This window comes from Tauraco erythrolophus, chromosome Z (assembly GCF_009769465.1).
Source record: "Tauraco erythrolophus isolate bTauEry1 chromosome Z, bTauEry1.pri, whole genome shotgun sequence".
NCBI lineage: Eukaryota > Metazoa > Chordata > Aves > Musophagiformes > Musophagidae > Tauraco > Tauraco erythrolophus.
Window position 1 is genome coordinate 51705780 of NC_141496.1, and position 26356 is coordinate 51732135.

General features: G+C 40.2%; 2 protein-coding genes across 10 annotated transcripts in view; one reads left to right on the forward strand and one right to left on the reverse strand.

Annotated features, from left to right (window-relative positions):
* Window positions 1–8937: 8937 nt before the first annotated feature.
* On the reverse strand, window positions 8938–12511 carry ATG12 (autophagy related 12). The gene is made up of 4 exons (XM_086629465.1): window positions 12337–12511; window positions 12038–12174; window positions 9843–9905; window positions 8938–9477 (listed from the first exon to the last, which is right to left on the reverse strand). Exons 1-4 carry the CDS (start codon window positions 12509–12511, stop codon window positions 9418–9420), a joined length of 435 nt encoding a protein of 144 aa, XP_086485591.1. The 3' UTR covers window positions 8938–9417.
* A 255-nt stretch (window positions 12512–12766) lies between these two features.
* Window positions 12767–26356, forward strand: part of AP3S1 (adaptor related protein complex 3 subunit sigma 1) — a 35120-nt gene continuing 21530 nt past the window's right edge. For 7 of the 9 annotated variants that reach the window (XM_086628783.1, XM_086628784.1, XM_086628787.1 and 4 more), the window contains exons 1-3: window positions 12767–12859; window positions 16228–16319; window positions 18766–18877. In XM_086628783.1, the coding sequence (XP_086484909.1) occupies window positions 12791–12859; window positions 16228–16319; window positions 18766–18877 (273 nt within the window). In that variant the 5' untranslated portion in view covers window positions 12767–12790. Of the gene's footprint in view, window positions 12917–16227; window positions 16320–18765; window positions 18878–26356 lie in introns of all 9 variants that reach the window. The other 2 variants (XM_086628782.1, XM_086628790.1) reach the window with 2 other exon arrangements.

Below are 26356 nucleotides of genomic sequence, written 5' to 3' on the forward strand. Positions count from 1 at the left end.
AGAAAAAGAAGCATCAGTAATACAGTACCTACAACTTGAGAGGCTGGATGAATTTCTGGCTTCAGTGCAGTTGGGAATATATTCCTATAGATTTAAATGGGATCTAGTGCATTAGAGTGAAATACGAATGAATGTACTGAACAGGTACATTGTCAGGCGTCAGTCCAGAACCTCTCTTGGCACACAGGAAGCAGACCTAACCTTACCACTACTTTTTTAACAAGTAGTGTTTGTTTGTGTGTGCGTGTGTGTGAGAGAGAACTGTGATGATTTCAAGCAGACATTTTAAGGTCTGAAAGAAACTAAGACCACCCTGTATCTCTGAAATTCAACCAGGATGCCCAGGCACTGATATCAAGAGCCATTGTGTGGGTAAAGAAGAAATCATTCAGTCTTCCTGGGAGAACTGCAGGTAATGAACAAACACATCACCCCTTTTGGTAACTTATTCAAACTCACCGTTAAGAAAGAGTGCCTTATTTCTTAATTAAGTTTGCCTCAGGTCCATTTTAGCTTTTGGTCAATGTCAAAAGATTGTATGGGCAAGTACCACTTCTTTTCAGTAATTTCCTGAGTGTTTCCATACAGGCACCATTAAAATTGCTGTAGGTTGCTAAAAGTTAGAATCAGTCTGAAGCACCCTATGCCATTTACTTCAAAGGCAGAATTCACATCATTTTAGAGGTTTTCAGAGACACTGCCCAAAGGAATAAAATATCTTAAAGGAATAAGCTGTGGTAAGGATCACCAAAATGGGTTGTGAAATGAACAGTGAGATAAGCTTTCAAACATTATATTTTTATTTTATTCTGATATTTCCAGGATCTGATTTAAATTATATTATCTCTCTGCTTATTTGTACAACTATGGGTTTAGCGATGTTCTGGTACTTAAAACTGAATTATGGATCTGCTGTTAATCCCAGAAACCTCAGAACTTTGATTTTTTTTGCCACAATGTTGATGAGATCATTAGTGGTGCCTTTAAATACTGCTAGTAAAAGCAAATGGATATTTTATACCTTCCTCTGTTACAATTAAGAGATCAGGCTGGATCTACCTATTGTACTTTCAAACTGCTGTTGTCGTTTATTATACCTCACCTATACCGCTGTATCAATTTGTCAGAGCTTTTTCCTTGATTACTAAGAACTTAAATTTCTGTAGTAGTAATAGAAAATCTTACACTTTTATTTGCTCCTATTCAAAAGTGTTTACATAGTTTTTCATTTTAAATCTTTCAACATTACTTGTTGATCCTGAAAACTTCTATATGAGTTAATTACTTGATTGCATGAAAATTGCTAGGAATAATATTTATAGCTCTCCAGCTTTTGCTTTTGCTAATACCCCATGGACAGAAATGGTGCAACAATCTGAGCATATACAGCAGTTAAAAGATTCTAGCCTCAATCACTGCGGGTATCTGTTACTGAAAATTCAAAAAAGAAAAGAGAGCATTGTAATCAACACAGCATGGGAATTGTCTTCACATTCTCAGTTGTGCTTCTTATAAAGGAGTACCCATTTCTTTTTATTCCTGAAAATCATGTATTTATATCGCTATAGAAAGTAACTATTGCATGTATTTTTCAACTGTTGTATTATTATAGAATAATACTCAGTGGGAAAGCCTCTGTGGGAGGCTTTATTCCAACAAATAAGGGATGTGGTAACTTTCAGTTTCATAGCAAAAAGCTTAGGTGTCTTTCAAGACCAATTACTTAAAGTTTATTTGAAAAGTCAGTCCAAAGTTGAGGCAAATGGCACAGTGATTTACACTTAGGTATCTTACAATGCAGGATGCAATGCTGCAGCTGGTGTTCAGTTCCTTAGAAGCTGGACTCCACACTGGTAATGGTATCATGGATAGTGACACATCACTGAAGGTTAAAAAACTACAGAAACAATAATTTTTGATCAGAACTCTTCTGTACCAACATGCCTCACAAATCACGTCTCTCACTCTGTCTTTGCGTAGCACGAGTTCTCTCAGTCCTTCACTTTGTATGATTAGCAGGTATTTAGCACTATATTCCCATTAAATAATTCTGCAAGAATTACATTTGCTAGTTCCTGTAATTGGAGTCTTATATCTTGTTTCTCTGACAAATGAGCTATTGAGCTTTGCTTAATGATGGCACACCTTGGTGTTTCTTGGAGGAGCTATGTAATGACATTTCGTTCTCCTGAATCTATATGATGCTATGACATCCATAGGATGACAAATGGGTACCTTCATACTCCTGTGTTCAAATACCATGGTCCCTAAAGTGGATACATATTCTTTGGACTACAGAGAAAGAACAAGCCTTCCTTCAGGGAGGAAGCATTAAGGTCTTAAGGTCTTTTCCTGCATTTCACGTTATGCACCCCCTGTGAAAAGCACAGAATCTCAGAGGGTTCACACAGAAAGCGAATCATTCTTGCATTCTTCATGACGTAACTTCATTGAGAAGCAGAGAGGAAACCAATAAACCATTCTTGCTGATACTGTGACATATAAATCCCTGTCTTGGAAAATGGGAGTTTCGGCTTTAACCACAGAACCTTTGTTTTATGGACAAATGCTCAACTACTCAACTATTATCCAAAATACAGGTGTAAGCACTTGAAGAAATCATTGGACATGATATCTAACTCTAACAGAGACTCACCAGCTGAAGTACCTGAGCTTGTATTGGCACCTCATCTCCTATTAGGGTGCAGCTCACAGGGTTTTTCTCCTGACATATGGAGGAAAATCCTCCATTAACATTGATGGAATTAATGAACTCCAGTGTTAGACACTTTGCACCATGTATTGGGCCTGAACACATAGCCTGGGATTGCAGACTTTATGATGCAATTCATAATTCCAAATAAAAACTGTATGCAAGTCGAAAGTGGGATCCAGTGTCTGAATCTTCAGATTGTTGCAGCAAACAACTATACGGTGTCTCTTTGGTCCGTTAGCCTGGACAGATAACAGCACTTCAACCCAATAATGAGCATTCACATTTCCTCCTCCAGATACTACAACTTTCACTCCTTTACTAACAGTATTAAGTCCCTGTTCACCTAAGTTTCTTTATGTTTGCAGAGCAGGCTTTTGTAGGAGAAAATCTATATGCAGCTGTAGTGCAAGTTTTGGAGCTACATGACTCAATGGCAGTACCCTCTGAGGAGGCTTAAGAGAATGTTTTGTCACACAGATCATAATACAAATAAAAGGTTAATAATCTGCACCAAGGAAACTCACCTTACTGAAATACAACATTGTGTTTTGTATTCCCAAGGCATTACAAAAGGGTTACTGCCTTTTCCTTTAAGCTTTCTATGATTTAAGGACTGCATCCGAAAACATGATGTGCCCCAGTCTATGATGCCGGAGTTCTGTCACATTTAATTTCACATGAAGGTCTTCAAACTCTGGTAAGGATACCAATTGCACTGAAGAGAGGGTTATAATCAGGAAGAAATGCAAGTAGTTGTTGGTTGCAGACGTCACTCAGATTGCTATTTGGAAGCAGTGCACCATCTAAAGCAGCAGTTCCCAAACTGATCTGGAGGACCAAGCTAAATGATTATGTAACCCTACATCCAAGTGGCTTGACTACTTCTGGGGCTGTGGTCAGCACTGCAGCTGTTCCGCAGTAATAAAACCTGGAAAGTGAGATTGATGCCTCAGTATGCAACAGATTTTGCATGAGAATCTGCTACTTGCACAGAGATTCACAAAAAAAAAGCCTGAGAACAAACTGTATCAGACATAGATCGAGTAGTGAAATATCATTAGGCTACAAAATTCAGTAACCAACGAGTGAAATGGGGGCACCACATACTAAGTCATGTCATACACTGAAAACGCTACCAACTACTAAACAGCACGTGTATTGCTGAAGGGAAAAATAAACGGCACTGAAAAGCTGTGAGGCATTAAACCACATGGCACAGAGAGGACTCTTGGAATAAATCAGTTGGATCCACTTTTGGTGGGAAGCTAGTACACCATGCATGTGTTACAAATAAAATATAAAATATTGACATATGTCTCTGTGAGAAAAACACTTTAAGTTTCTGTTTCTTTCAATTTGTGGTATTTATATGAGAAAACTAAAGTGCTGGCTTGTCTTCTCTGCACTGACAATATTTACTATGTAGTTTTCTGTTTGGAGCCCTTCTCCTCTTTGAGGTTTCCTGTTTCAGAGCTGAAGAGTTCTTAATGAGTTTTAGTTCCCAAGAGTTGCTAGGGTTACTAGTTCTGTTACCAAACTGTGTTTGAGGAAAGACAGCCAAAACCGTTCTGTGATTCATGATTTTTTTTTATATATATATTAAAAAATAATTTTCATGTGGAATTATTCCATGAGAAGACACAGAGCAAGGACACTGAGACTCCTGCACTTTTTCCTAAATCTTACTAATTAATGTTTGTCATCTAATAAGAGGAGGTATGAGTAATTTGAGATGTGTAAGTGGTACTTCCTCACCATCTGTAATCTGCATCCTTAACAAAAAATGTTGCAGAATCTAGCTATTAGTAGGCATTTAGAGCAAACACACATTCCCACTACTTGGAGGGAAAGCTGGAAAACCATTTAAAAAAAAGTTCCTGAAATTGCTCCTGAAGTTCAAAGGGGACAATGTTTTCCTCCCCAAAGTTTAATTCTTCTCAATGTGCATACAAGAAGGGATCAAATCTCACCTGAAATTGGGACTGTGTATCTACTAATGATTATCTCAAGGACTGCCCTCTGGCACAGAAGCCAACTTGCAAAGAACAGTTTACATCCACATTATTTATCTTTCAACCTCCAGAACAGTCTGGCCAAGTCCAAAGTGCCCACCCAAAACGGTACTTTGCTAGCTCCCAAATTGTGCAAATGCCAAAATCTGTGCCAGCAACTGTTCTATCACTAACTGTACAGATGACTGAGCTACAGTGCCCCAGAAAATTTCTTGGCACTACTGAGTCTAGTGACGTAGATGCAGTGCGAGTGGCTAATGTTAAGCTTTTAACATACTTATTTTGATCTCTTTAGTCAACAATGTGATTCATTCAACCTTCCTTAACCACCTATTTTAGGATGAAACAACCTGTAAATGAGTTTCTGTTTCTCTAGGTATTTTGGCATTAAGTCAAAGGTTTTCTGACCAAAATACAGTGAGATGCACCTGACATCTCATGGTATTATGGCTACTGTAGCAAGTGCAAAGCAGGGACAAGAAAAATACGTAGAATTTTATGATGTTTAGCTTTGGGAGCATATTAAATACGATGCTAGCAAAGCTGAAGTGCCATCTCCGCAAATAAGAACAAACATATTTAACATGTTTTCTTGTCAAATGTTTTTGTTCTCTTCATGATCTAGTACAAAACAAGGCTGAACACACTTTTTAATGCACATGACATTTTATACAAGCTTGTAAGAGAGTCATAATCATTGTGAAAAGCCTAGAGTCGAAGACATTTTTCCTCCTTTTTGGTCTCATCTCCAAGTATGAAGATGCTGTAGTACGACAATGCTTTGAGTAACCTTTGTACAACATCCCTGAAAAGTAATTAAGACTTCAGGATAGTCTGGAGCGTAAGCCAAAAGCTCCTCCAACTAAATTTGATGTGCAAAATGAGCATGAGCAGCAGCAATGGGTAAACAGAAGCTGCTTTAGAGCCAAGAAGGAGTTTGCAGAATGGATGTGTGAATCTCCACCCTCCCCCCACCTTGATTTCACTCTAGATCAGTACATTCAAGATTATGTTGTGAGGATAACATCTTCTGTATTAACAGAATACCTTAGCAGTAATTCTTCAAGACTTAAAAGTAAAGATGACATTTGCTCAATATGCGCATAGGCAACATGACTCCGTATTTTATCAATTCACTCTCAAGGTAACTTTAGTTCCACTTAGCTCCTTCATGTTTTCCATGTGCTTTTAAGACCAGTTCAAGCTACAAATTAGAAATCTATAATTAATGCTAGTCTCTAAACCGCTAACTGAAAGATAATTAATATATATAATGCCTCCCAGTTTAGAGGGCTTGAACTTGGTGATTGTTACCTTGGAAACAGAATAACTGAATGTCGCACTCTTTTTTCAGTATCAAGAGACTGTGAAGTACTAAGTCTTTCATAAAACCAGTACAATAATTTTCCTTTCCAATACTTACTTCTCAATCTTTACAAAATAGTTTATTTACTGAATTTTTCCAATTTGTCTATTCTGTTAATTCAATTACACAAAGTCAAGTTAATTAAAATACATTACAAATATTGGTAGCTCAGTTCTGTAGCATCTTTGGGTGGAACACAATACTCTAAGTTTAAAGTCTACTTTTTTGTTTGTTTTGTACCACTCTCACACTCACAGACTTGCCCAAAAAGTCACCCTTTACCTTCATATCCTTTTTCCTTCCAATGTAGCAACTGAAGTCACTTAAACTATACAGTCAACACTTTTCCTCAAGGCATACCAAATACTGGTAACCTATTTTATATTTTGTGTTCTACTTAAGCTTCTGATGTTTACAATTTACTAGAATTATTCTTTTTAAAGAGAAAAGTACATACATTTTAAAGCATTTCAGGATCATCTTATGATTTTAGATGCTTTAACTGTCACTTTTTAAAAGGGGAGATTTAACATGTCTTTTGCAAGCTTTGCCTTTTGCAAATTCTGCAAGCAACCTGCTGCTAATCGTTTATTTGTTCATCTAATATATCACCTACTTGACATGTTTGCATGTCTGTTATTTAAGGTTATGAACAAGGAAAAGTTTCTGCCACTTAAAACAGTCACACCCTGACTCCAGACAGAGAGCCCACAGCCCTTAAGGAGTCACCAGAGATAAACAAGAACTGGCTACCTCCCTGATGCAAGAAGGTAGAAAACTACAGGGAAAAGTGGCAAAAATGAGAACTGTCTCTGTAAACAAGGTAGAGAAGCTACACAGGGAATCAGCAAAATTGGAACTTACAGTCCTTAAAATGAATAGAATAAAGGCAGCCATTTAGAGCATTCAGGAAACAGAAAAGCAAGACCAGGACCAGGTGAGTAGTCGCTGTATACTGGTAAACTAGGGGCCAAGAAATGATTAGTTGGGGTTGGAGAAAAATTACGAGCAGAAAAATGCTGGAGCAAACAGTAATAAATAAATATTGTTCAAGGAGCAAGCTGAATCTTAAACGAATAATTCAAATCTGCATGAGGAAGTTATCCAAGTTCAAAAATGCATGTGGTGAGTAAGAGAAATCCAAACCATTACTGTAGGTTTTACATTACTGGATTATTACCTTTTGAAGGGATTGCGGCAAATAATTATTATTTTTTTTCAACTCCAGAGGATAAAAATTATCTATAGATGCAATATGAAGAACAAGCTTCTACCATTAGCTGACAAGACACAGTGACCTACAGCCCTCCTTCACCTCGAGATCCTAGTGGGTTATCTGTTCTTTTTTAAAAAAAAACAAAAAACCAACACCCCTCCCCCCAAAAAAACCACCAAAAAACCCAAACCCAAACACACACGCACAAACCAACCTTCTTGCATCACTTCTGAAGAGCACATTTGCAGTATATCAGTAGTTTCATTTGTAAAGATCAAATGAGGTGAAAGCCATCAATAGAACATTCTTTAAAGGGAGCCAGACGAGTAGCTTATCTTAAGCAAACACTCTGCCACACAGGAGAACAAACTACTTATATTTGTAAGGCCGGGAAGTGGACGTTCTAAGAAAAAGACTGGGAAAAAAAAAAAAAAACACAAACCCTAGGAAAAACTATGCAAACACCTTTGTCCTCGCGTACCCTCTAGTGGCTGTGCAAGGTTACACCGGCCTCACAGCAACCGAGCAGGCAATTTCCTCAAGACGACAGAATCAGAGCGCTTACCTCTGCAATAGTTCTCTTAAACAGACTAAGATCCATGATATCAGGGTTCTGAGCAGGCAAAAGTCTGGATTATTTTAAGTGTTTAAGTTTACAACCAATTCTGCCCTGTTAGCTGAATCCAGTGAACCCAGGTTTTTCACTTCGAAAGTTGTGAAACGTTACCAAGCTATTCACACGGCAAGCGTCCAGGGCCTGTGCCTGCGTCACCGTGCCATGCACGCAAGCTGCACGGAAACTGCAGAAACACCAGCAAGTTAAGCCCAGTGTTAGCTCTCCAGAAGTTCTCCAAGGGTGGAAACAATCTGATACACAGGTTGCAGAGACCACGTAAGAGCCACTTACGCACGAGACGGCTACAAATGGCTCAAGAATATGGCACAAGCGTGCTTCCAACTGTAACAGGCTGTTTTGTCTCTATGTGCTGAAGAAGTGGATCACGTCAGGGACCAAAATGGCCATCCAGCATAAGAACGCTCTACAAGCAAACAGCTAACATTTAATTTAGTTCAGCTTAAACAAACATTAAAGGTTGTACAACAGATATTTAAAATAAACCCACAAAAACCATCCCCCCTGTCCCCTCCAATAAATAAAAGCAAAGGTCAGTGCCCTAGTCAAGGTACCAAGTCCTCTCCAGGACAAAACAAAAAATCGTTATGTTTTGACTTAGCAAAAGGATATAAAGTGCATTCTACTTTGTTGATGGAACATGCAGCTAGTGAAATAAAGTTACAGCAACCAAAGGAGAATATATATGGAGTAGGTTTTTAGCACCTCATTATCTATTTCTTCATTAGCTGAAAGATGCAACAGCCACTTGCGTCATTCAATTAACGATGCTAGTCATTAAACAATGCCAGAAGAAACACCTTGGCAACTGCTGAAGTGTTCAGCCTTCAAGAAATCACTACACAATTTGCATGGGAGAAAAGTATTTCTGACATCTATCATGAATGAGGTACTCACACTACCAACACAATGAAGGCACAGGGTGAAGTTATTAGATTATATACCAATACCTACATATTAATTATGAGGAAAAAAAACCCACAAAATACTGTCTTGAAGTGACATGAGATAATGCATATTCAAGATGAAGACTTCACAAAGAATAGAACACACATAACAGTTGTACAACACGTCAGAAGTAAACTGAATCCCTACATGTACAATAAACATCCCTTTCAATACAAAGGAACTTCTATCTTCAGCACAGCATACAGAGCGACAGAGCTGTCCAGTCCTCCAGACAACTATGAAATAGTTTCCCTTCTGATACAGCAATAGAGCTGGCTCTACTCTATAGACAGCAGAAGCAGATTTTTTTCTGTACCCTAGATGTGCGTCAGAAAAAAGCCACACGATCAGATAGCCTCAGTAGCTCTTCTTTTGTGCTCCTCACACGCATCGTTTTTATAAATGCACAGTCATAAGCAGAAATGCAAAAATCATTCTTTCGGTGTGTTTACATGTTGAGTTTAAGAAAGTCAGTCCCTTTTCCATTTTTGAAGTCAACGCCTGGACAACAGTATTGCTTGTGATTCATCCCCATGCCTGAGTTTTGCAATAATGCAGTACAAGCTTGCCATCACTTCCAAAACACTGCAAGAAAAAAACAAAACAAAACAAGAGCCATTAGATCATTCATGGGCTAGCATACACATGAAGCAAAACAAACTCTTCCCCCTCCTCCCAGATAACTGTCATGGAATACTGCTATTGATGATAAAGCTCTCCATTATAATGGGAGACATGACAACATACTGCATGTGAAGGAATGCATTTCCAGAGCTTCCACGAAGTCATGTCTCTAAATCATATTCATACAGATCTGGGAATATCAACTTCTTTACACTAAATGCAAGGTATTACCTGCACAGCTAGGGGCAATAACAGATTTCAAGCACCCGAAGGGCACTAAAACTCTGCTAAGCACATTTGGAAAGGCTATTTAAGATGAAAGTCACCTCATAGAGGGTCCCAACTTCTTGGTCTGGAGATGGGGCAAAAGACTGGTTTACATATATGAACTGCAAGAAAAGAAAACAGAAGATGGAGATCTCCCATAGATCTCATAGATCACATACAAGAAACATTCTTCAGCCAAAGGTGGGTAAATCTGTCCTCTGTTCACCATTTATTTTAAAATCTTTACAGTTCACATCAAAATACCACGTTAGTATTTTCACTTCAGTGTGGAGGGGCAACATGACTTCCAGGAGTCATCTCTGACTGGCCAAAAAGACCAAGCAAGTGTGCTGACTGCCTTCTCCTGCAAGTTGACCCGTTAGTCTCCCATACACAAAGTGAACTCACTGGTTTAGTTCTTGATCGTAGTTCAAGTACTCAAATCATTCCCACTATTCCAAATTTGCACAATTAGAAAAGCATCACAGAAATCAAAACAAATTTCTTCTTTTTTTAAAGTCATCCTTCTCACTTCCTGCTTGAAACACATATTCGCATACAGTAGCTAGTCCATAATGTCAAGGTGGGCTTTGGGATCTGAAATGTGAGATGCTAACATGCGCTATGAGAGGATCATGCGCTATTACCAAAGAAGAGTTGTAAAATTTCTAGGGCTTTGTTCCTGAAGCATCGAATCACAAAATCACAGAATGGGTCGGAAGAGACCTCAAAGATCATCTAGATCCAATCCCCTTGCCATAGGCCGGGAAACCCTCCACTACACCAGGTTGCCCAAAGCCTCATCCAACCTGGCCTTGAACACTTCCAGGGATGGGGCAGCCACAACTTCTCTGGGCAACCTGTTCCAGTGCCTCACCATCCTCAGAGGGAAGAATTTCTTCCTTAGATCTAATCAAAATCTACCCTCTTTCAGTTCAAAGCCATTGCCCCTTGTCCTGTTGCCGCATGCCCTTGTAAAAAGTCCCTCTCCACCTTTCTTGTGGGCTCCCTTTAGGTACTAGAAGGATGCCAGAAGGACTGCCCAGAGCCTTCTCTTCTCCACACTGAACAGCCCCAACTCTCTCAGGCTGTCTTCATAGGAGAGGTGCTTCAGCTTTCAGATCGCCTTCGTGGCTGTCCTCTGGACCTGGTCCAACAGGCCCATATCCTTCTTATGTTGGGGGCTTCAGAACTGGATGGAGTACTCCAGGGGAGGTCTCACGAGAGCAGAAGAGAAGGGGAGAATCACTTCCCTCGACTTGCTGGCCACACTTCTTTTGACCTAGAATACATCCATATAGCCTTAAGCCTAAACCATACTGGAAGCCTCCATGCTCCTGTATTTTTTTCCCCGAGACAATGAGATGGCAGTTAATGAATTAAACTGCTGATAATATCCAGGAACAGTAAATACCTGAACTATTACTCCTATTTGAGACATTAAGCCTTGGCAAAAAGAAACCTTTCACAATTTCCAGGTGAAAGATATGGCTAGTGAAAGCATTTATGCCTGTATGCTTAAATAAGAGTTTCCAGACCAAGAACAAAGTTATTTCCTCTACACTTCTAGCTACATGTTTGACCGTTTTAATGAGTCTAGCTTTAGTATTATATCTTAAGTTAAAACTTTGAAGTGTATGGATCATAAAAGTTTAGAGCTAATCGTAAAGTTAATAAAATTGTATTTCTGAATCTGTTTCAGCTCTTCCAGTGTTATTAGAAATCCACTTGGGCTTCACAGGAAGGAACATATAAACAGCACTGGCAATGTGCTGCCAACTGCAAATGTTTCCAAGCTACCTGTTTTGCGAGATAAATCAGTTCTATGACAGTTATTAAACTGTTTGAGAAATTCTGAAGGAAACTGACACCAATATTTAAAACTCGACTGCAAATATTTCAGACTTTTTCCCCAAATACTCCATCTGCACGCCTGACTCCTACAGCCACGCTGTGCACAGGAGCCTTTCACTGAAACACGCCAGTGCACAACACGCACACAGCGCTGGACAGGGAGAAATACAGACACTGCAAAAAGCCCAAAGGCTGGAGCTGAGCACCCCAGCACACCCTGACCGCACTGCGGCGCGCACTCTGAAGGGTTTTACTGGTGTCTCTACGCCAAGTTTCCTGCTAAACGCCGGAGCCCGGGCTCAGTCTCCCCGCACGGACCCCGGCTCCGCACAGCTCCCGGCTCCGCACAGCTCCCCGCCACAGCTGGCTCCCCGCCGGGCCGCCAGGCGCCTGCCCCTACCAGCTGCTCGGAGGCCATCAGCTTAAGGAACTTCTTGATGAAGTCAACGAGGCCCTGGATGGTGCGGGTCCGCTCCACGGCCCACTTCTTGGTCTTCATAATCGGGGTGTCGCCCACGGCCTTCAGCAGGATGTCAACTACGGGAGAGGGGCGCGCGTTAAAGCCGCGGCGGCCGCGGACCCACCCCCCGCCCCTCACTGGCCAGAGCCACCCGCTCCCGCCGCCGATTGGCCGGCGCACATGCCCGTCACCGCACAAGCCCGCCCGCCAGCCCCGACGGTGACTTCTCGCCCCATTACTTTTCTTTTTCGTGTCGCCGGCGGGCTCCTCGGTGCCCGGCGAGCCGACCGGAGGCGGGGCCGGATCGGCAGCCCCCGCTGCAGCTCCGCCTTCCGGGGCTCCCTCCCCACCTGCGCCTCGGCCCTCGCTCTGAGGCGAGGCAGGAGCGGGCAGCGGCTCCTCCGCTTCCGCCATGCTGCTTCCCCGGCGGCGGAAGTTGCGCTGCGCCCGGCCGCTCCGCAAGGGCTTTTGTCCCCTGCGGGACACCGCCTTTTCCCGTCAGGTGACGGGGAGGGAGCGTCACGTGCCGCGGGAGCCGCTCCGCCGCTCGGTGCTGCGGGTCGCGGGCGACGTGGTGCGCGGCGTGCGCGAGGGGGGGGGGAAGGGCGGGAACAGGAGCAGCAGGAGGGGGAGGACTAGGAGGAGGGGCGCAGCGCAGCGAGCCCGGTGGCCGCCGCCGCCCCCCGCCCCACCATGATCAAAGCCATCCTCATCTTCAACAACCACGGCAAGCCGCGGCTCTCCAAGTTCTACCAGCGCTATGTACGGGTGGGCCGGGGCCGCGCCGGGGCGGGAAGGGGGCGCCGAGGGCCGGGAAGGGCGGCCGTCCTGCGGAAGCGGCGGGTGTTCCCGCTGCGCAGCCCCCGAGCTGCCTCGGGAGCGGCGGTTCCGGGGAGCGGCGGCTGCCGGGGTTCGTGCGGGGGGGGGGCGGTGCTGTCCCGGCGCGTTCGGCAGGCCGCGCCGCCTGCTGCGCGGGGCGTCGGGCCGAGGGCGCCGGCCGAAAGCGGGCGGTGCTGAGACCTCCTCAGAGGCGTCAGCGCGGAAAACGGGGTTTCGAAGAAAGCTGTTTCGGCAGCCAGTGTTCTTTCCACTGGAAATCGTCCTTTAGGAGTCCTGACGGTGAAAGAAGGGAGTCTCCTTCAGCGGCAGACGTGGTTCTCTGAGCTTATTTGTGGAAGCGCTGTTCTAAGGTCGGCCATACTTCTTAGCCTGACTTTCGGCGTCTCTGATGTCGTGCTACGCGCCTCCATGCTGTGGCAGAGGTGTTGGAATTGGGAAGACGAGTTTTACGGGACTCATAGGTTCAATAAGCAGAGCCTTTTTCCTTTGGAAATTTTCAGAGTACTGTAAAGATACAGTTGAGATGAAAAAGAAATGTAACGAACTAGAAAAGTACGTTCCTGTACATGGGAGAGGCAAGTAATAAAGCAGCTCTGAAAATGCAGCACAAGTACTTGATCTGAATGAAAAGAAAGTGCAGCCACAGGGAGCTAAGAAACAATGTGGAAACAGTTGGTTTCATTCAAGGATAGGAGATTTTAAGGTGGTGTTCTGATCTTGTGCAGTGTTTCCTAACAAACAGGCTAACTTTTGCTTGGACTGACCTTGGACATTAAAACACAAGAAAATAACCAATGCTTCCCAGTATTACGTTGGCAAAATATTCTTTTTCGGTAGTGCTATTACTTACTCTGATTTGTGGCCCCCTACTTGCAATTCTGACTATTACAGAAGTCATGTTTAACTTTCTTGGAAGGGATATAGCTTAATTCTACGTCTCAGAGCAGCAGTGATGACTGTTACACACCAGTTTGCGCTGTCAGGCTTGTAATTAAAGGAGTGTAACTGATACAGTTCGTTGCTATGGATAACTGAATTTGATCTCTTCTCCTTAGAAAAGCAGTATTAGGAAATTCTAGTACATGTTTGTGAACCTGTTTTCTCCTTTCTCATCAGTTCTGTGTTACCAAGCAGATGTCTGTTGTTTATAAATTAAAATGGCATGTTCTTACATACACATATCGATAAGCATTTTGTTTTGTGTACAGCCCCTCTCTGTTCTTGATAACTTCCATTGCAGAGCTACAGTAACTTACTTACGACGTTTATTTTTTTTTTCCTTTTTTTTTTTCCTGTCGGTGTGGAGCTGACAACTAAATAGCTAGATGAAAGACTTTGGAAAGGTATACAAAACTTGCATTAGTGGGAAACAGTTAATTACGTTTGAATGGAAAATGAGAATGGAAGTTACCTTTTTGTGTATTCTGTTACTATGGTCTTGGGAGAGAGAAGAAGCAGGGGAAGGAGAGGCGTGAATGACTGAAGGATACTAGATTTTATTGTCAACTCCGTTCTGCTCTAGTACTTTCATAAGTGGAATCAGCACAAATCCTCGATGCTCAAAGTAGGGTAATATGCCTGTATAAACAGAACGCCTTGAAATTTTGAAAATGTGAATGGCAATTGAAACTAAGAAATAATGTGATTAGGTGATATCCCTAAAGCTTTGTGGCGCACAGAAACAAGTGTAATTGTCTTAATTACCTTTTTGTTTGTGACTTCAACAAGACAGGTTTATTGATGGATGCTTGAAACTTACGCGTACTTTAACATACTTTAGTTGAGCTAGTGCTGGAGGCAAATATATTTTATTTTTTTTTCCTACGAGTGGAAGCATCTCCTGCTTTCTGGAGAGATGAATTTAGTCAGATCTGTGAAAGAGGTATTTGTTTGCTTCATGATATAAAAACTTATAAAATGCATGTCACTTTTTTCCCTGACATATACGAGAATGGAAAGAGTTTCTACTGCATAAAATCAAGTTAATAATCTTTTGCAATTAGATAGCAAAATAATAATTCATGGCAATTAGATAGGAAGACATATGTGCCATTGTTTTATGTTTCAGAATATAGACCTGTGGCCATAATTTGGAAGTTATAAATAAATTTCTGAACAACTTTGTGAATACAGGCAGATTCTGAAAACAAAGTTTATTTTAAATACTCAGTATCTCAGTTTCTTAAGAAAAAAAAGACATGTAAGGATAAAAGAAAATATGGGGAAGTAACTGAGGTAGCTGCAGTGGAATAAGGCAGGCCCAGTTTAAGGAACACAAACTACAGAAGCAGAGGAACCTGCATTTTCTTGTTCTGTGTTTTGTGGTGCAGTTTACTTTTGCTGGAGCTTTTTGCTGATGTCTTTGTGGATTGTAGAGGTTGTTTGTAAAACAACACATGAATTTCAGGTGACAAATGCAAACCACACGGATGCCAGGCTTTGTTTGCTTAGCAGTCATGCAGAGCACTGTGCTGCTCTAGCTGAAATCACTTTTAAGATACATGCACCAGTTTTGATGAGAGTGTTTGTTCGTGTAATGGTTTAAAATGCTGACTTACGTGCTTGGGCAGGGATGAGGGCTATCTATGCTTGATAACTTTAGGGTTCTGTACTATAAAACAAATGCAGGATTTTAGGAATTGTATCTAATTTTTTTAACTGTGTAGGTACAGGCTTCTTAGAAACGAGTCTACCCGTACAGAAGAGTAGCAAAAGCAAGTGTGCAGGAATGATGGAGTCGCAGTGGGGACTTAAGAAGAGTCAAGCGCATTCGAATTCAGAAGTGATGTTTCTGATCTGCTGGCAGCTAATGGCTTAGGAGAACCTGTTGCTTGTTTCTGTATTGTGAGATATTTAGCTTCTCCACTCCCTTCAAGCTTCTGAGACTGTTTTCCTCCCTGTTCATAGGTGAAAATATTTTCAAAGCATGTCTGTAGCTGTTCACGCTGCAGTGAAGATACAAAAAATTCAGAATATTTGAGAAGTCTTCCTGTTCACTTGAATAAACTATTTTAGATGGGTTTTTTAAGAAGTTTCTTAAAAGCAATCACTTTTTTTTTTCACAGTTGCTTCTCATTAACATCTTGTTCTGCAACTTAACTTGTAAAAATGTCTTTTTGTGTTGAAATGACAAAAGCAAGATTCAGCATGTTAATTGGCAGATTCAAGGCTTCAGAAGTAGATAGTTTGAGGGTGCTGCTTTACTTTGTGTTGTATTTATTGACTGTATGTGCTGTGCGTAGTTAATTAATCCATCTTAGCTTGATAACAAAATATGTTTTCTTTCATAGAGTGAAGATACACAGCAACAAATTATCAGAGAAACTTTCCATTTAGTATCAAAACGTGATGAAAATGTCTGTAATTTCCTAGAAGGTGGATTGTAAGTATCAAGTTTGAAGTAAATGCCCAATACTTATTGGCTAGCAAATATTTCTGCTGTTTGTAATTTAACTGTTTTTAGAATTGTCATATAAATGCCATATCACTTGAGATATTTTAATACACAAAGAATAGTTTCATGTTGCACCAGGTGTACATATTCTTTACTAACTGAAGCATAGAAGCATATATATATGTGTGTGTGTGTCAAAATGAGTTAGGCAATAAAAGTAATTTTTTCTAGTGCTGTAACTGACACAGTGCTATATCTAGAGCTATAATTGTTTCAGATAGGTATCACCTGCCTGTTTCTTCCCCTACAAGTTTCTCTATAATCAAGCTGAAGATTTCTGGTCTCATTTGAAGATGCGTTAGTTTTTGCCATCCCCGATGGGAAAATTAAGTTTGCTTGCTTTGGCTTGAGCTCCTATAATTTGAGAGGATAGCCTCTGATAGTAGGATTCTTCCACCTTTTTATCAGGGTTCAGGCTTGCTATATAAACTAGCAAGAAAATTGTGAGTTCTAAATGTGCTAACTAGTGCAGTTTTAAACAAGATTTTTTATTAATATAGCTAGAGGAAGGTAGGAGAAAAGCCAGACTTGGGTCTTCTGTCTCTAGAAGACACACACAAAGTATTTTTTCTGGAATCATGTTGGTTGTTTTTGTTGTGGGGTTTTGGTTTTTTTTAATGTGGTCTTGCTTTAGTTGAGAAGAAATTCTGAAATGGAGAAGTATTTTTATTTTGAGATATTAGTCATCAAGGGTAAATAGTTACAAAGCCACTTTTTAGGAAAAAAGGTCATAATTCATGGAGTAAGCTCATGATTCCAGTTTAAACATGGAGATTGTCATAGCCTGTTAAATGCTGTAATTATGGAAATTTCTGATTACTGGAAGTTAGTACATTAATGCTTAAATTTTCTGTGTAGAGAGTCAGTTAAATACTTAGCTGTACCATGTTAGCTGTGATGTCTTTTTCCTGATCTAGATGATTCCTGATTTTTCTATTTTTTTTTATTTAATTATTTTTTAAACTAAAATCATTCTCTTCCAACTACTCAACTGGTGATTGTGTTGTTAGGTTCTTGGAGATGATTTCAAGCTGGAAATATGCTGGCTTGAATTCTGTAAGTGAAAGACAGAAGCCATTTGGAGGCTTTTTAAAAAATCATAGCTGTGCAACAAAAAGAAACTAAGACAGAGGATGCAATTCTGGCTTTACTCCTACTGCTCAATTCCAGAGTTACCATTTCATTATATGTTTTCAGGTTTGTTTTTTTTTTTCAGGACAGGGATCACTTTATAGTTGAGGCCCAAAGGTCTCAACAGTATTTGAAAGAATTGGGTGAATAAAGCACAAAAGAAGAAACTTTATTTGCTGTTTCTTTCCACTTTCACATTTGTTCACACTAGTTTTGACAAATCCTTCTTAAACATAGGGAACAAAGAGTTTCCCCTCCCCCAACCCAAGTGTTAATTCAAAGAAACGTGCTTAAGCAAAAGTGATCTAAAAGATTTCTTGTTCTTTTTTCTCTCCCTATAATAAAGGCAGAAACTAAAGGGATGAGTTATGATACACCAAACAGGTGATTCAGTTCTGGTACAGCATTAAGGGAGAATTGTGATGTTCATAGCCATGTAGGTTCGGGCTACAAAGTATTTTCATAGCTATTTGAGCAGGCCTCCTGCTCCTCAAAGCGAAGGTCCATGATCTGAAGAACATCTCATCTTATGATTTGTGTACATTCTTTGGGAAGGCTACAGTAGAAGAGTAGAAGGAAATACCTGTATAGACCTCTTCTCTTCTTGTTTAGTAACTTGATGGTTAGTGAGCCCATAGAAATTTAATTGATTCTGTAACATTAACATTGCATCACAAACTATTGGTTGTAGTACAGCGTTCTTTCTCAAGATATCAAACGTTTTGTGGCATAAGATTATTAAATGTTCTTGGTTATTAAGTGGACCATAAACCAAATTCAAGGCTTTTTCTGTAATCCAAATGTCAGTCTGCATTACAGTTTTCTTTTTCTGTTGATGCTCCTCTGAGAAGGGCAGGGAAGGATTCGTAGGCATAAGCTGTGCTAAGCTGTAAAGCAGATTAATCCCTGGACAGTGCCCACGAGTGTGTAATGGAAGTACATTTAATACCCATTTTTTGATGAAACTGCATGATCTGTTTGATTTGATTTTAATAAAAAGGTGCATATGTTGATGTAGTTGTTATCCATATGGATATGTGGTAACTGTAACTCGGGCTGCCTTGGTACTTCGTATTCTCCCATTGTAATTATATCACAAAATAAAAGCTGTGATATAGTTGGATTTGGGAAGACTCCAGTCAGCCATTAACATTAGACCTCCTATTAACTGAAATAACTGCCAGGATTTGCCCATCTTATCCTGAGATGCTAACTAAGATTTCCTGTTTTCTTTCCTGTTTAGATTAATAGGTGGATCTGATAACAAACTGATTTACCGACACTATGCCACCTTGTATTTTGTCTTCTGCGTGGATTCTTCAGAAAGTGAGCTTGGCATTTTAGACCTCATACAAGTAAGTTCTTTTGCCGCTTTGTTTTTTTAATAAGTGAAACTTCACTTCTGAGTACCTTAGAACTTTACTATTTAGCTGTGTCTTTTCCTGCAACGTTTGGAATTGAAGGTGGCTTTCATACTGTGAACACATTCAGAGTGATGAGTATTACTTTCAGATTGTTTGCAGTTTTGTGGATTGTCTTTGAAAAAGTTGTTTCCCAAGTTAATGAGAAGTAACCAAACAGTTTGGAATGTGCTGAACAATCAGCAGGTATTTTTTGCTACAGCTTTTTAAGGCCTTGTTTTGGCTGCTGGTAAAAATGTTGCAGTTCAAACATCCGATAGACTCGTTTACATTATGAGAACCTTGTGTATATAAAGCTCTGTGTGTGTATGTATATCCACACACATACACACACACGTATTCACTACAAGTATACAGTGGATTAACATATCCAAAACGTTTTTGGATGAAACTTTCCTTGTGGCTTACGAGCTTTTGGGCAGATAAACCTTAGAAAATGAGTGCAAATGCTGCCCTAGGCATGTGTTCTGCAACGACGGGAGTGGGTGGGGAGAGGTGAGGAAAAAGAGAGCCAGAACAGGTTCTTTCTGGATCTCAATAAGAAAGACTCAACAACAAAATGGCATAATAAGATAACTGGTTAATAAAAAAGAATAAGAAAAGGGATGTAGATAGTAAATCTTACACCCCTTCAGATGCTGGACGTCCTGTGTTCATGCAGCATCCAATGGAGCCGAGATGGATTTTCCCACAGTGAGCTGTGCAGAGCAGATCTTAGCCACAGAGAGAAGCTCTGCTTTTTTTTGAGTGTTGAGCTGTTATATAATTTCCTCACAGGAAGACAACTCTATTCCTAAAGGATGTTCTCAGGAGAAATTCTTGCTGCACTTTGAGGTACAGGCAAGGCCATGCAGGTGGCGTAAGCACTGGTACCAGATGGGAGCTGCCTGCAGGCTCCTCTGTTACAGTGAGCTGACTGAGTTTATCCTGCAGCCAAAGAATTTTTGCAGCACAACACAGGCCTGTGCCTACTCAGGTTAAGTGTTGTGTGGATCACTAACTCCTAAACATACAGTGGTCTCTTAGTCAGGATAAATGTGTTCCGCTCCTTGATCCATGTACAGTTTACCTTTCCCGAATACATTTTAAGTTGTAGATTACATTAACAAGATTCAGGCTTCTGAAGCCTAATAGAGCAGATGTGGTCTGTTCAAGATGGCTAGCTCCTCGAATATAGTGTCTTCTGCAAGGCTCCCAATACAGCATGTATGATTTAAACTGTGAAATATGTCTGCATGAACTCAGCAACAAAGGGTGACAAGAACACTCCTATGTCAAGAGAATGCTGACTACACCAGTGATTTTTCAACTTAAAATTTTTACATAAACAATTTCACTGGCAATTGTTAGTGTAGTCAGATGTGGCAAAAAATAGTTTCACACCATGAAGTGATGTATGTCATTACTTAAAGTGGGTCTGTGATATCTATATGTATGATTCACTTGCTGTTAAGCCGTTCAAAAGCTTGCACATCAAGAGAATTGATTTATTACGTAACTAAAATCTGTGGCATCCTGAGACATGGGCTGGTATCTATTGATTGTTTCAGTGAGCCTTAAAGGCCTCACAATTCCCTGCAGATCTTTCTTGAAGCTGAATAGCTTCTCATAGACACCTGTTAGTGTTCAGAACAGCCCTTCAGTGTTCAGTGCTCTTTTGGACAGTAGATCCAGATTGTCTTTCCAAGTGGCTGTGTGGGTAGCAGGGAAGGAAACTGTTTTTCTAGATTCTTATATATATCGTCTTTGGTCATGGAAACATTCTTCAATGTCTGAACAGTGCAAGTTACTGACTGAGGAGGACAATGGACTTGAACTGTTTTTAGCAGTTTGTGGTACAGAGTTGCTTAGTTGCTTGTTACAAAAATATTTATAAACTGAGAAAAAAAGTGTGTTAATATTTCATGTGACTTAGGGATGTTTTTCAGGTAAAGTGAGTGTTATAAAATCTATGTTTAATCAGATAATAAGGATAGGATCCAGTTTGATCAGTCTGATCTGTTTTATTTTGCAGGACAACTATGCAAGTTCAACTAAAATTTTACTCATTATGTTATATTAAAAATGTCACATCAGTAGTTTCCAGTTATTTTCAGTTACACAGCGTAACCTGAATTTTACTTAAAGGTGTTGAAGCAAATTGCTTGAGCTTACCACTACCCGTATTTGTAAAGCCCTCAAACTTTCTCAAGTAGGGAGATCTTAATCTTTTTTCTAAATTGTGTTCCTTCTTGTGCCAGAAGTGTTTTGATGAATTTCAATCTCTCAATCTTTATATTTCACATCTTTTCCATTACGCCCTGATGTTTAATTACATGCCAGTATAATTACTTGAAGCAGAAATAATAGAAATGCTATTTCTATTTATAGAAATATTTTACTTTTTTCTGACCCGTATAATTGTGTTTGTAAATAGTCTCACCACAGTATCTGCAGCTGTTCAGTATTCCCATTTCTCTAGATCATCGTAATTCAACCATTTGATTATAGTAGAAAGTATACAGAGATTAATTAAACATATTTAATTTACAGTCTGGCTCACAAGAAGGATCTGTTTAATCCTCTTAGCTATAGCAATCAGAATTGAATGTGTCTTACACTGGAAAAGCATGCTCAGAAAGTTTATTAGTACATCTCAACCCCACGTGCAACACAGACTGGCAGTAGATACACATACATATCTAATGAAGCAAATAAGCTTTATCTGTTTTTTTGTTCAGAAGTGTTGAACCGTTTTCATACATTTTTGTTTACTATAGTTCAGAGACAGCACAGGTAAGAGTAAGCCATCTGGAGGTTGTTATGAGTCATACATATACCAAATTGTTTAAATAAGTAGTTATGTGGAGGGCCAGTTTATGATCTCATGAAAATAAGCTGGCAAAATGAACCTAGAACTCAGTTTAGCACTTAAGGAGTTTTCTGTCTTGTAAACTGAATAAATCTGTAGTAGATCAGATTACATTTGGCAGTCTGCAGTTCTTTTCAGCATAACGTTTTGTTGTAATACTTAAGATGCTTCTGTGAAGTCCAACCATATCCCCATTAGGTCAGAGCTGTTTCACAGGTAAGTCTCCTTGGCCCAGGCTTAATGAGTGCACTATATGTGCAATGGTAGGCTCTGCCTCAGATTTTATATTGTGTTCAAACTAGATGCGTTGGAACACCTTAGGCAAATTCATACTGATAAGTTTTGTCCATTTTCTTTCTTTTTTTTAAGTACAAACACAAGATTCTGTTTATTATTTTTGATTAATCCAATGGGAAATAGGTCAGCATCTGTGCTATGCTTAGTAGGTCTTTTGAATTCAGCACAAATCGTGTCTTGAGTTGTAGCTGTTTCAGGCTCTTCTCATTAACCTGTCAAGTCTTGTGTTATAGCCCGTGGCAATAAAATACGTAAGAAAATACAACTAGCTGTAGACTGCCATCAGGAAAAATTGAGTGACGTTTACAATAGTACCTAACTACTTTATGAATCTAAAAGCCTATGTTAACTGTAAGCATTTTTGAGGATTTTAGCCCATTGCTATACTTCAAGACATGTTGACTCAGTAAGCAGCTAAATCTGTGAGATCAGTCTTCCATGAAAAGTTGTATATAGCCTTGCAGGGTGGTGTTGTTCAGTGAGAGGCATATGGGAAATGCAGTGTAGTCCACGAAGGATGTTTTTCTCAGTTCTTAAATCATCCTGACCAGAGATGCTTTTATGCTAATTAAATAAAAAAGGGAGAGACGTATGACTGGAATACCTGTTCTGGCAGAAAAATCCCTAACTAGTTCTCAGTTAACACTATTAGTTTGTTTTAGAGTTGGGTGGGAAGTAAAGGACAGGAATTAAGAACAAAAAGAACGTTTTGATCTAGAAAGCCTTATTGGTACTGCATTAAGTCTATTGGTAGGTCTGCTTGAAAGATGTGACATGCTTCTGTTTTGACTGATAGCAGGACTTGTACGATCTTTCCCTTACACTGTAATCTTGGCATTCTCTGTGTAATCTATAAGTAGTTATAAAAAGTACTGAAAGAAGGCTGGGATGTCAGTGTAAGTGTGGGAATACACAGTGGCTGCTCCAAGGAGATTTCTCCGTTAGAAATGCTGTGGAAACACTGTAGTTGATTTCATATGCTTGCAATGATATGTGAATGATGACTTGTTAAAGGTCACTCTTAAAGCAGAAGAGAAACCAGTCTTGTGCATGGAGAGCGGGCTATATGATCAGACTATTAATATAATTCTGAACTAATTGGAGTCTCAAGTACCATTTGAACAGTCAAAAGCAGTGAAGGAGAGGACTGTCCGTGGACAGATTGAGTTAATTCTATCTTGAGGTTTACCATTGCTGTTTGGCCTAGGAAGAAGGGTGGGATATTCTTGCTGTGAGTTACTCCTGTTGTTTTTACTTCATTTTTTGTGCCTGCTTCTGTTAGTATTTGACGTTATCTAGCATGACATGCATTTAATTCATTAGGTGTTCTGATTTTTCTACTAGCCTTGTTAACTTCCCAGTATTAATGTATGTTTTATTCGTTGGTCGTCTTATTTGCCTAATTAAAAAATGAGCCCTTCATGGTAAAGGTAGTGTTTTGTGTTTTGACATATTGCTGAGTATGGGGAGCACCTGGCTTGTATATATCCAGTAACAATTTGGTATTTTGATTCATGTAGTTTACTCTCCAGGTGTGTATCTGGCTTTATTAAAGCATATTTACTACCAAAAAAAAAAAAGTGTGGGGTTTTTCCTTTTATCTTTTTTTTTTTTTCTGCTTACTTGCATGGAGATGGGCATGGGTTTTTCTTTGATTTGTAGAAGGCTGTTTAAAAAATGAAGCACAAGGGGGAGCTAGTAATTCATTGTACATGCATCCTTTTTCTTCCTATTTGACTCATTTCTTTTCCAATAACATCACAAAGTGTGTTTGACCTGGGGGCAGGGGGGGGTGGGTGGGTGAGGAGGAGGGTGTGTGTGTGTGTCCCAAAACAATTGGTGTGTTTTCCCTTCTGGTTATTTTGATCTACAAGTCTGCTTGCCATATAGTGCAATTCATTTGACTGTCAAATAAAATTATTATGAAAGTGGCTTGAATTTCATTTACCATATGGATTATTTGAAAGTGTCTTAGAATAGGTCAAGGAATATTAGTGTAAAAAATCTAATTTACCTTGTAGACTAATACTTTTAAAGACCAGTTATTTGTCGTAAATGTATAGTTTTTCATTGCTGGCATTACTCTGAGTGAACTTTCCATCATGAATGGAAGATTTAAGAAGTTTCCAAAGTTTCAATGAGAAATCCTTAGCCAGTGGAAAATGTCTCTGAAGAATCATAGAATCATAGAATCGTTAGGGCTGGAAGGGACCTTCAAAGGCCATCTAGTCCAACCCCCCTGCAAGGAACAGGGATATCTCCAACTAGATTAGGTTGCTCAGGGCCTCATCCAACCGGGCCTTGAACGTCTCCAGGGATGGAGCATCCACCACCTCTCTGGGCAACCTGTTCCAGTGTTCTACAACTCTCATGGTAAAAAATTTTTTCCTAATATCCAATCTGAATCTACCTCCCTCTATTTTAAAACCATTACCCCTTGTCCTATCACAACTGGCCCTCCTGAACAGCCTCTCCCCATCTTTCTTGTAGGCCCCCTTGAGGTACTGGAAGACCGCTGTAAGGTCACCCCGGAGCCTCCTCTTCTCCAGGCTGAACAGCCCCAACTCTTTCAGCCTGTCCTCATAGGAAAGGTGCTCCAGCCCTCTTATCATCTTCGTGGCCCTCCTCTGGACCCTCTCCAACTGGTCCATGTCCTTCTTATGTTGGGGACTCCAGAACTGGACGCAATACTCCAAGTGAGGTCTCACGAGGGCAGAGTAGAGGGGGATAATCACCTCCCTCGACCTGCTGGCCACGCTCCTCTTGATGCAGCCCAGGACGCGGTTGGCCTTCTGGGCCGCAAGAGCACATTGCCGGCTCATATTGAGCTTCTCGTCCACCAGTACTCCCAAGTCCTTCTCCTCAGGGCTGCTCTCGATCCATTCTCCGCCCAGTCTGTATTTGTGCCTGGGATTGCCATGACCCAGATGTAGGGCCTTGCACTTGGCCTGGTTAAACTTCATGAGGTTGGTACGGGCCCACCTCTCCAGCCTGTCGAGGTCCCTCTGGATGCCATCCCTCCCTTCCAGCGTGTCGACGGCACCACACAGCTTGCTGTCATCGGCGAACTTGCTGAGTATGCAAGTGAATACTCAGTGCCAGCTGATTTCCCTTAGATTAAAAAATGTTTGATGTGCGTTACTGGTCATGCATTGCAAGAAGATGTGTATGAGTTCATTCAGTGTGCGGTGGTGTCACTATGTACTGGGTAAAGGTTTAAAAGTAACCATTTAACTATGAAGTCAAGTATTGTTATAGGAGAAGCGCTAGTTACTGGAAGAAGATCACAAAAATAAAACTTCTGTGTTGTCAATGTGTGGGCATACATACTGCTACTAAATGCAAGTATCTTTGGGGCCATTTTTGAGTTGGTTTTGTTTTTAACATGTTGCTTTGTTTTCCAAGGAACTAGATGGATGTCAGAGTATGTAAATTCATGTGCAAACTTGGTGACGTATATCAAGAATATTTTATTTTCTTTCAAATATAGTGTCAAACTGTTAGTTCTTGTAACTAAAACCTTTGGCTAAAGGTTACGTTTACACACTATTTCCAATCTTTTTCCTGCAGCTAGTATCAAACAGCACTGTCCTTGTAACCACATTCTCCTAAGGTACAAGGAAAGTAAGAGAACATCTCTGGTCATTTGTCTTGCTGCACGTAGTTGTGAACTGTGTAGTTCGTTCTGCTTAACATAATTTTTTTGTTTGTTTGCTCACATCTCTTTTTTATAGAAGACTTATTATCACAACAAATTAACAGCTACTTGAAGAAAAAATATCTGCTTCTCTTAGCTTCAGAGTAATTTAACAGAAGCATATTCATTTACTTAGTTAACTGTTGTCAGTGAACCTTACTGTCTTGAGTCTGACTGTGAAAATGCTTTATGTTCCTAGTTTAAGTTATTAATTGGTATTTTGGTATTAAAGAATAATTGTTCTAAGTGTATGGAACATCAGATGCAGTTTGACTTTAAAATGGAGATCGATAATAGTAGAAATAGCAACAGCAGAGTGTGATCCTCTTTTATACTGTAAACAGGATCTGAGACTGGGGATTCGGATGTAAAAGTAATCTTTCTTGCTACGCAAGGTAGACAACTGGGAATGGCTGATGTCAAGTAGGCCTGTTTCACTGAGTCTGTAGACATATATATGTATCTATAGAAGCAAGCCGTTTATCCACCTTTAGTTTTGTCAGCAGAACAGGGTTTCTCATTCTTATTTCTCCGGGCCTAGGCAGTTTGAAATCTGTTTCCTGTCAAA

Excerpts from the sequence above, each read along its gene's own strand:
- ATG12 (XM_086629465.1), bottom strand. The coding sequence starts at position 12,511 with ATGGCGGAAGCGGAGGAGCCGCTGCCCGCTCCTGCCTCGCCTCAGAGC. Across the intron at positions 12,175-12,336 it reads CGGCGACACGAAAAAGAAAA|TTGACATCCTGCTGAAGGCC; the intron begins GTAATGGGGCGA and ends CCTCTCCCGTAG. Across the intron at positions 9,906-12,037 it reads TGATGGCCTCCGAGCAGCTG|TTCATATATGTAAACCAGTC; the intron begins GTAGGGGCAGGC and ends CTTTTCTTGCAG.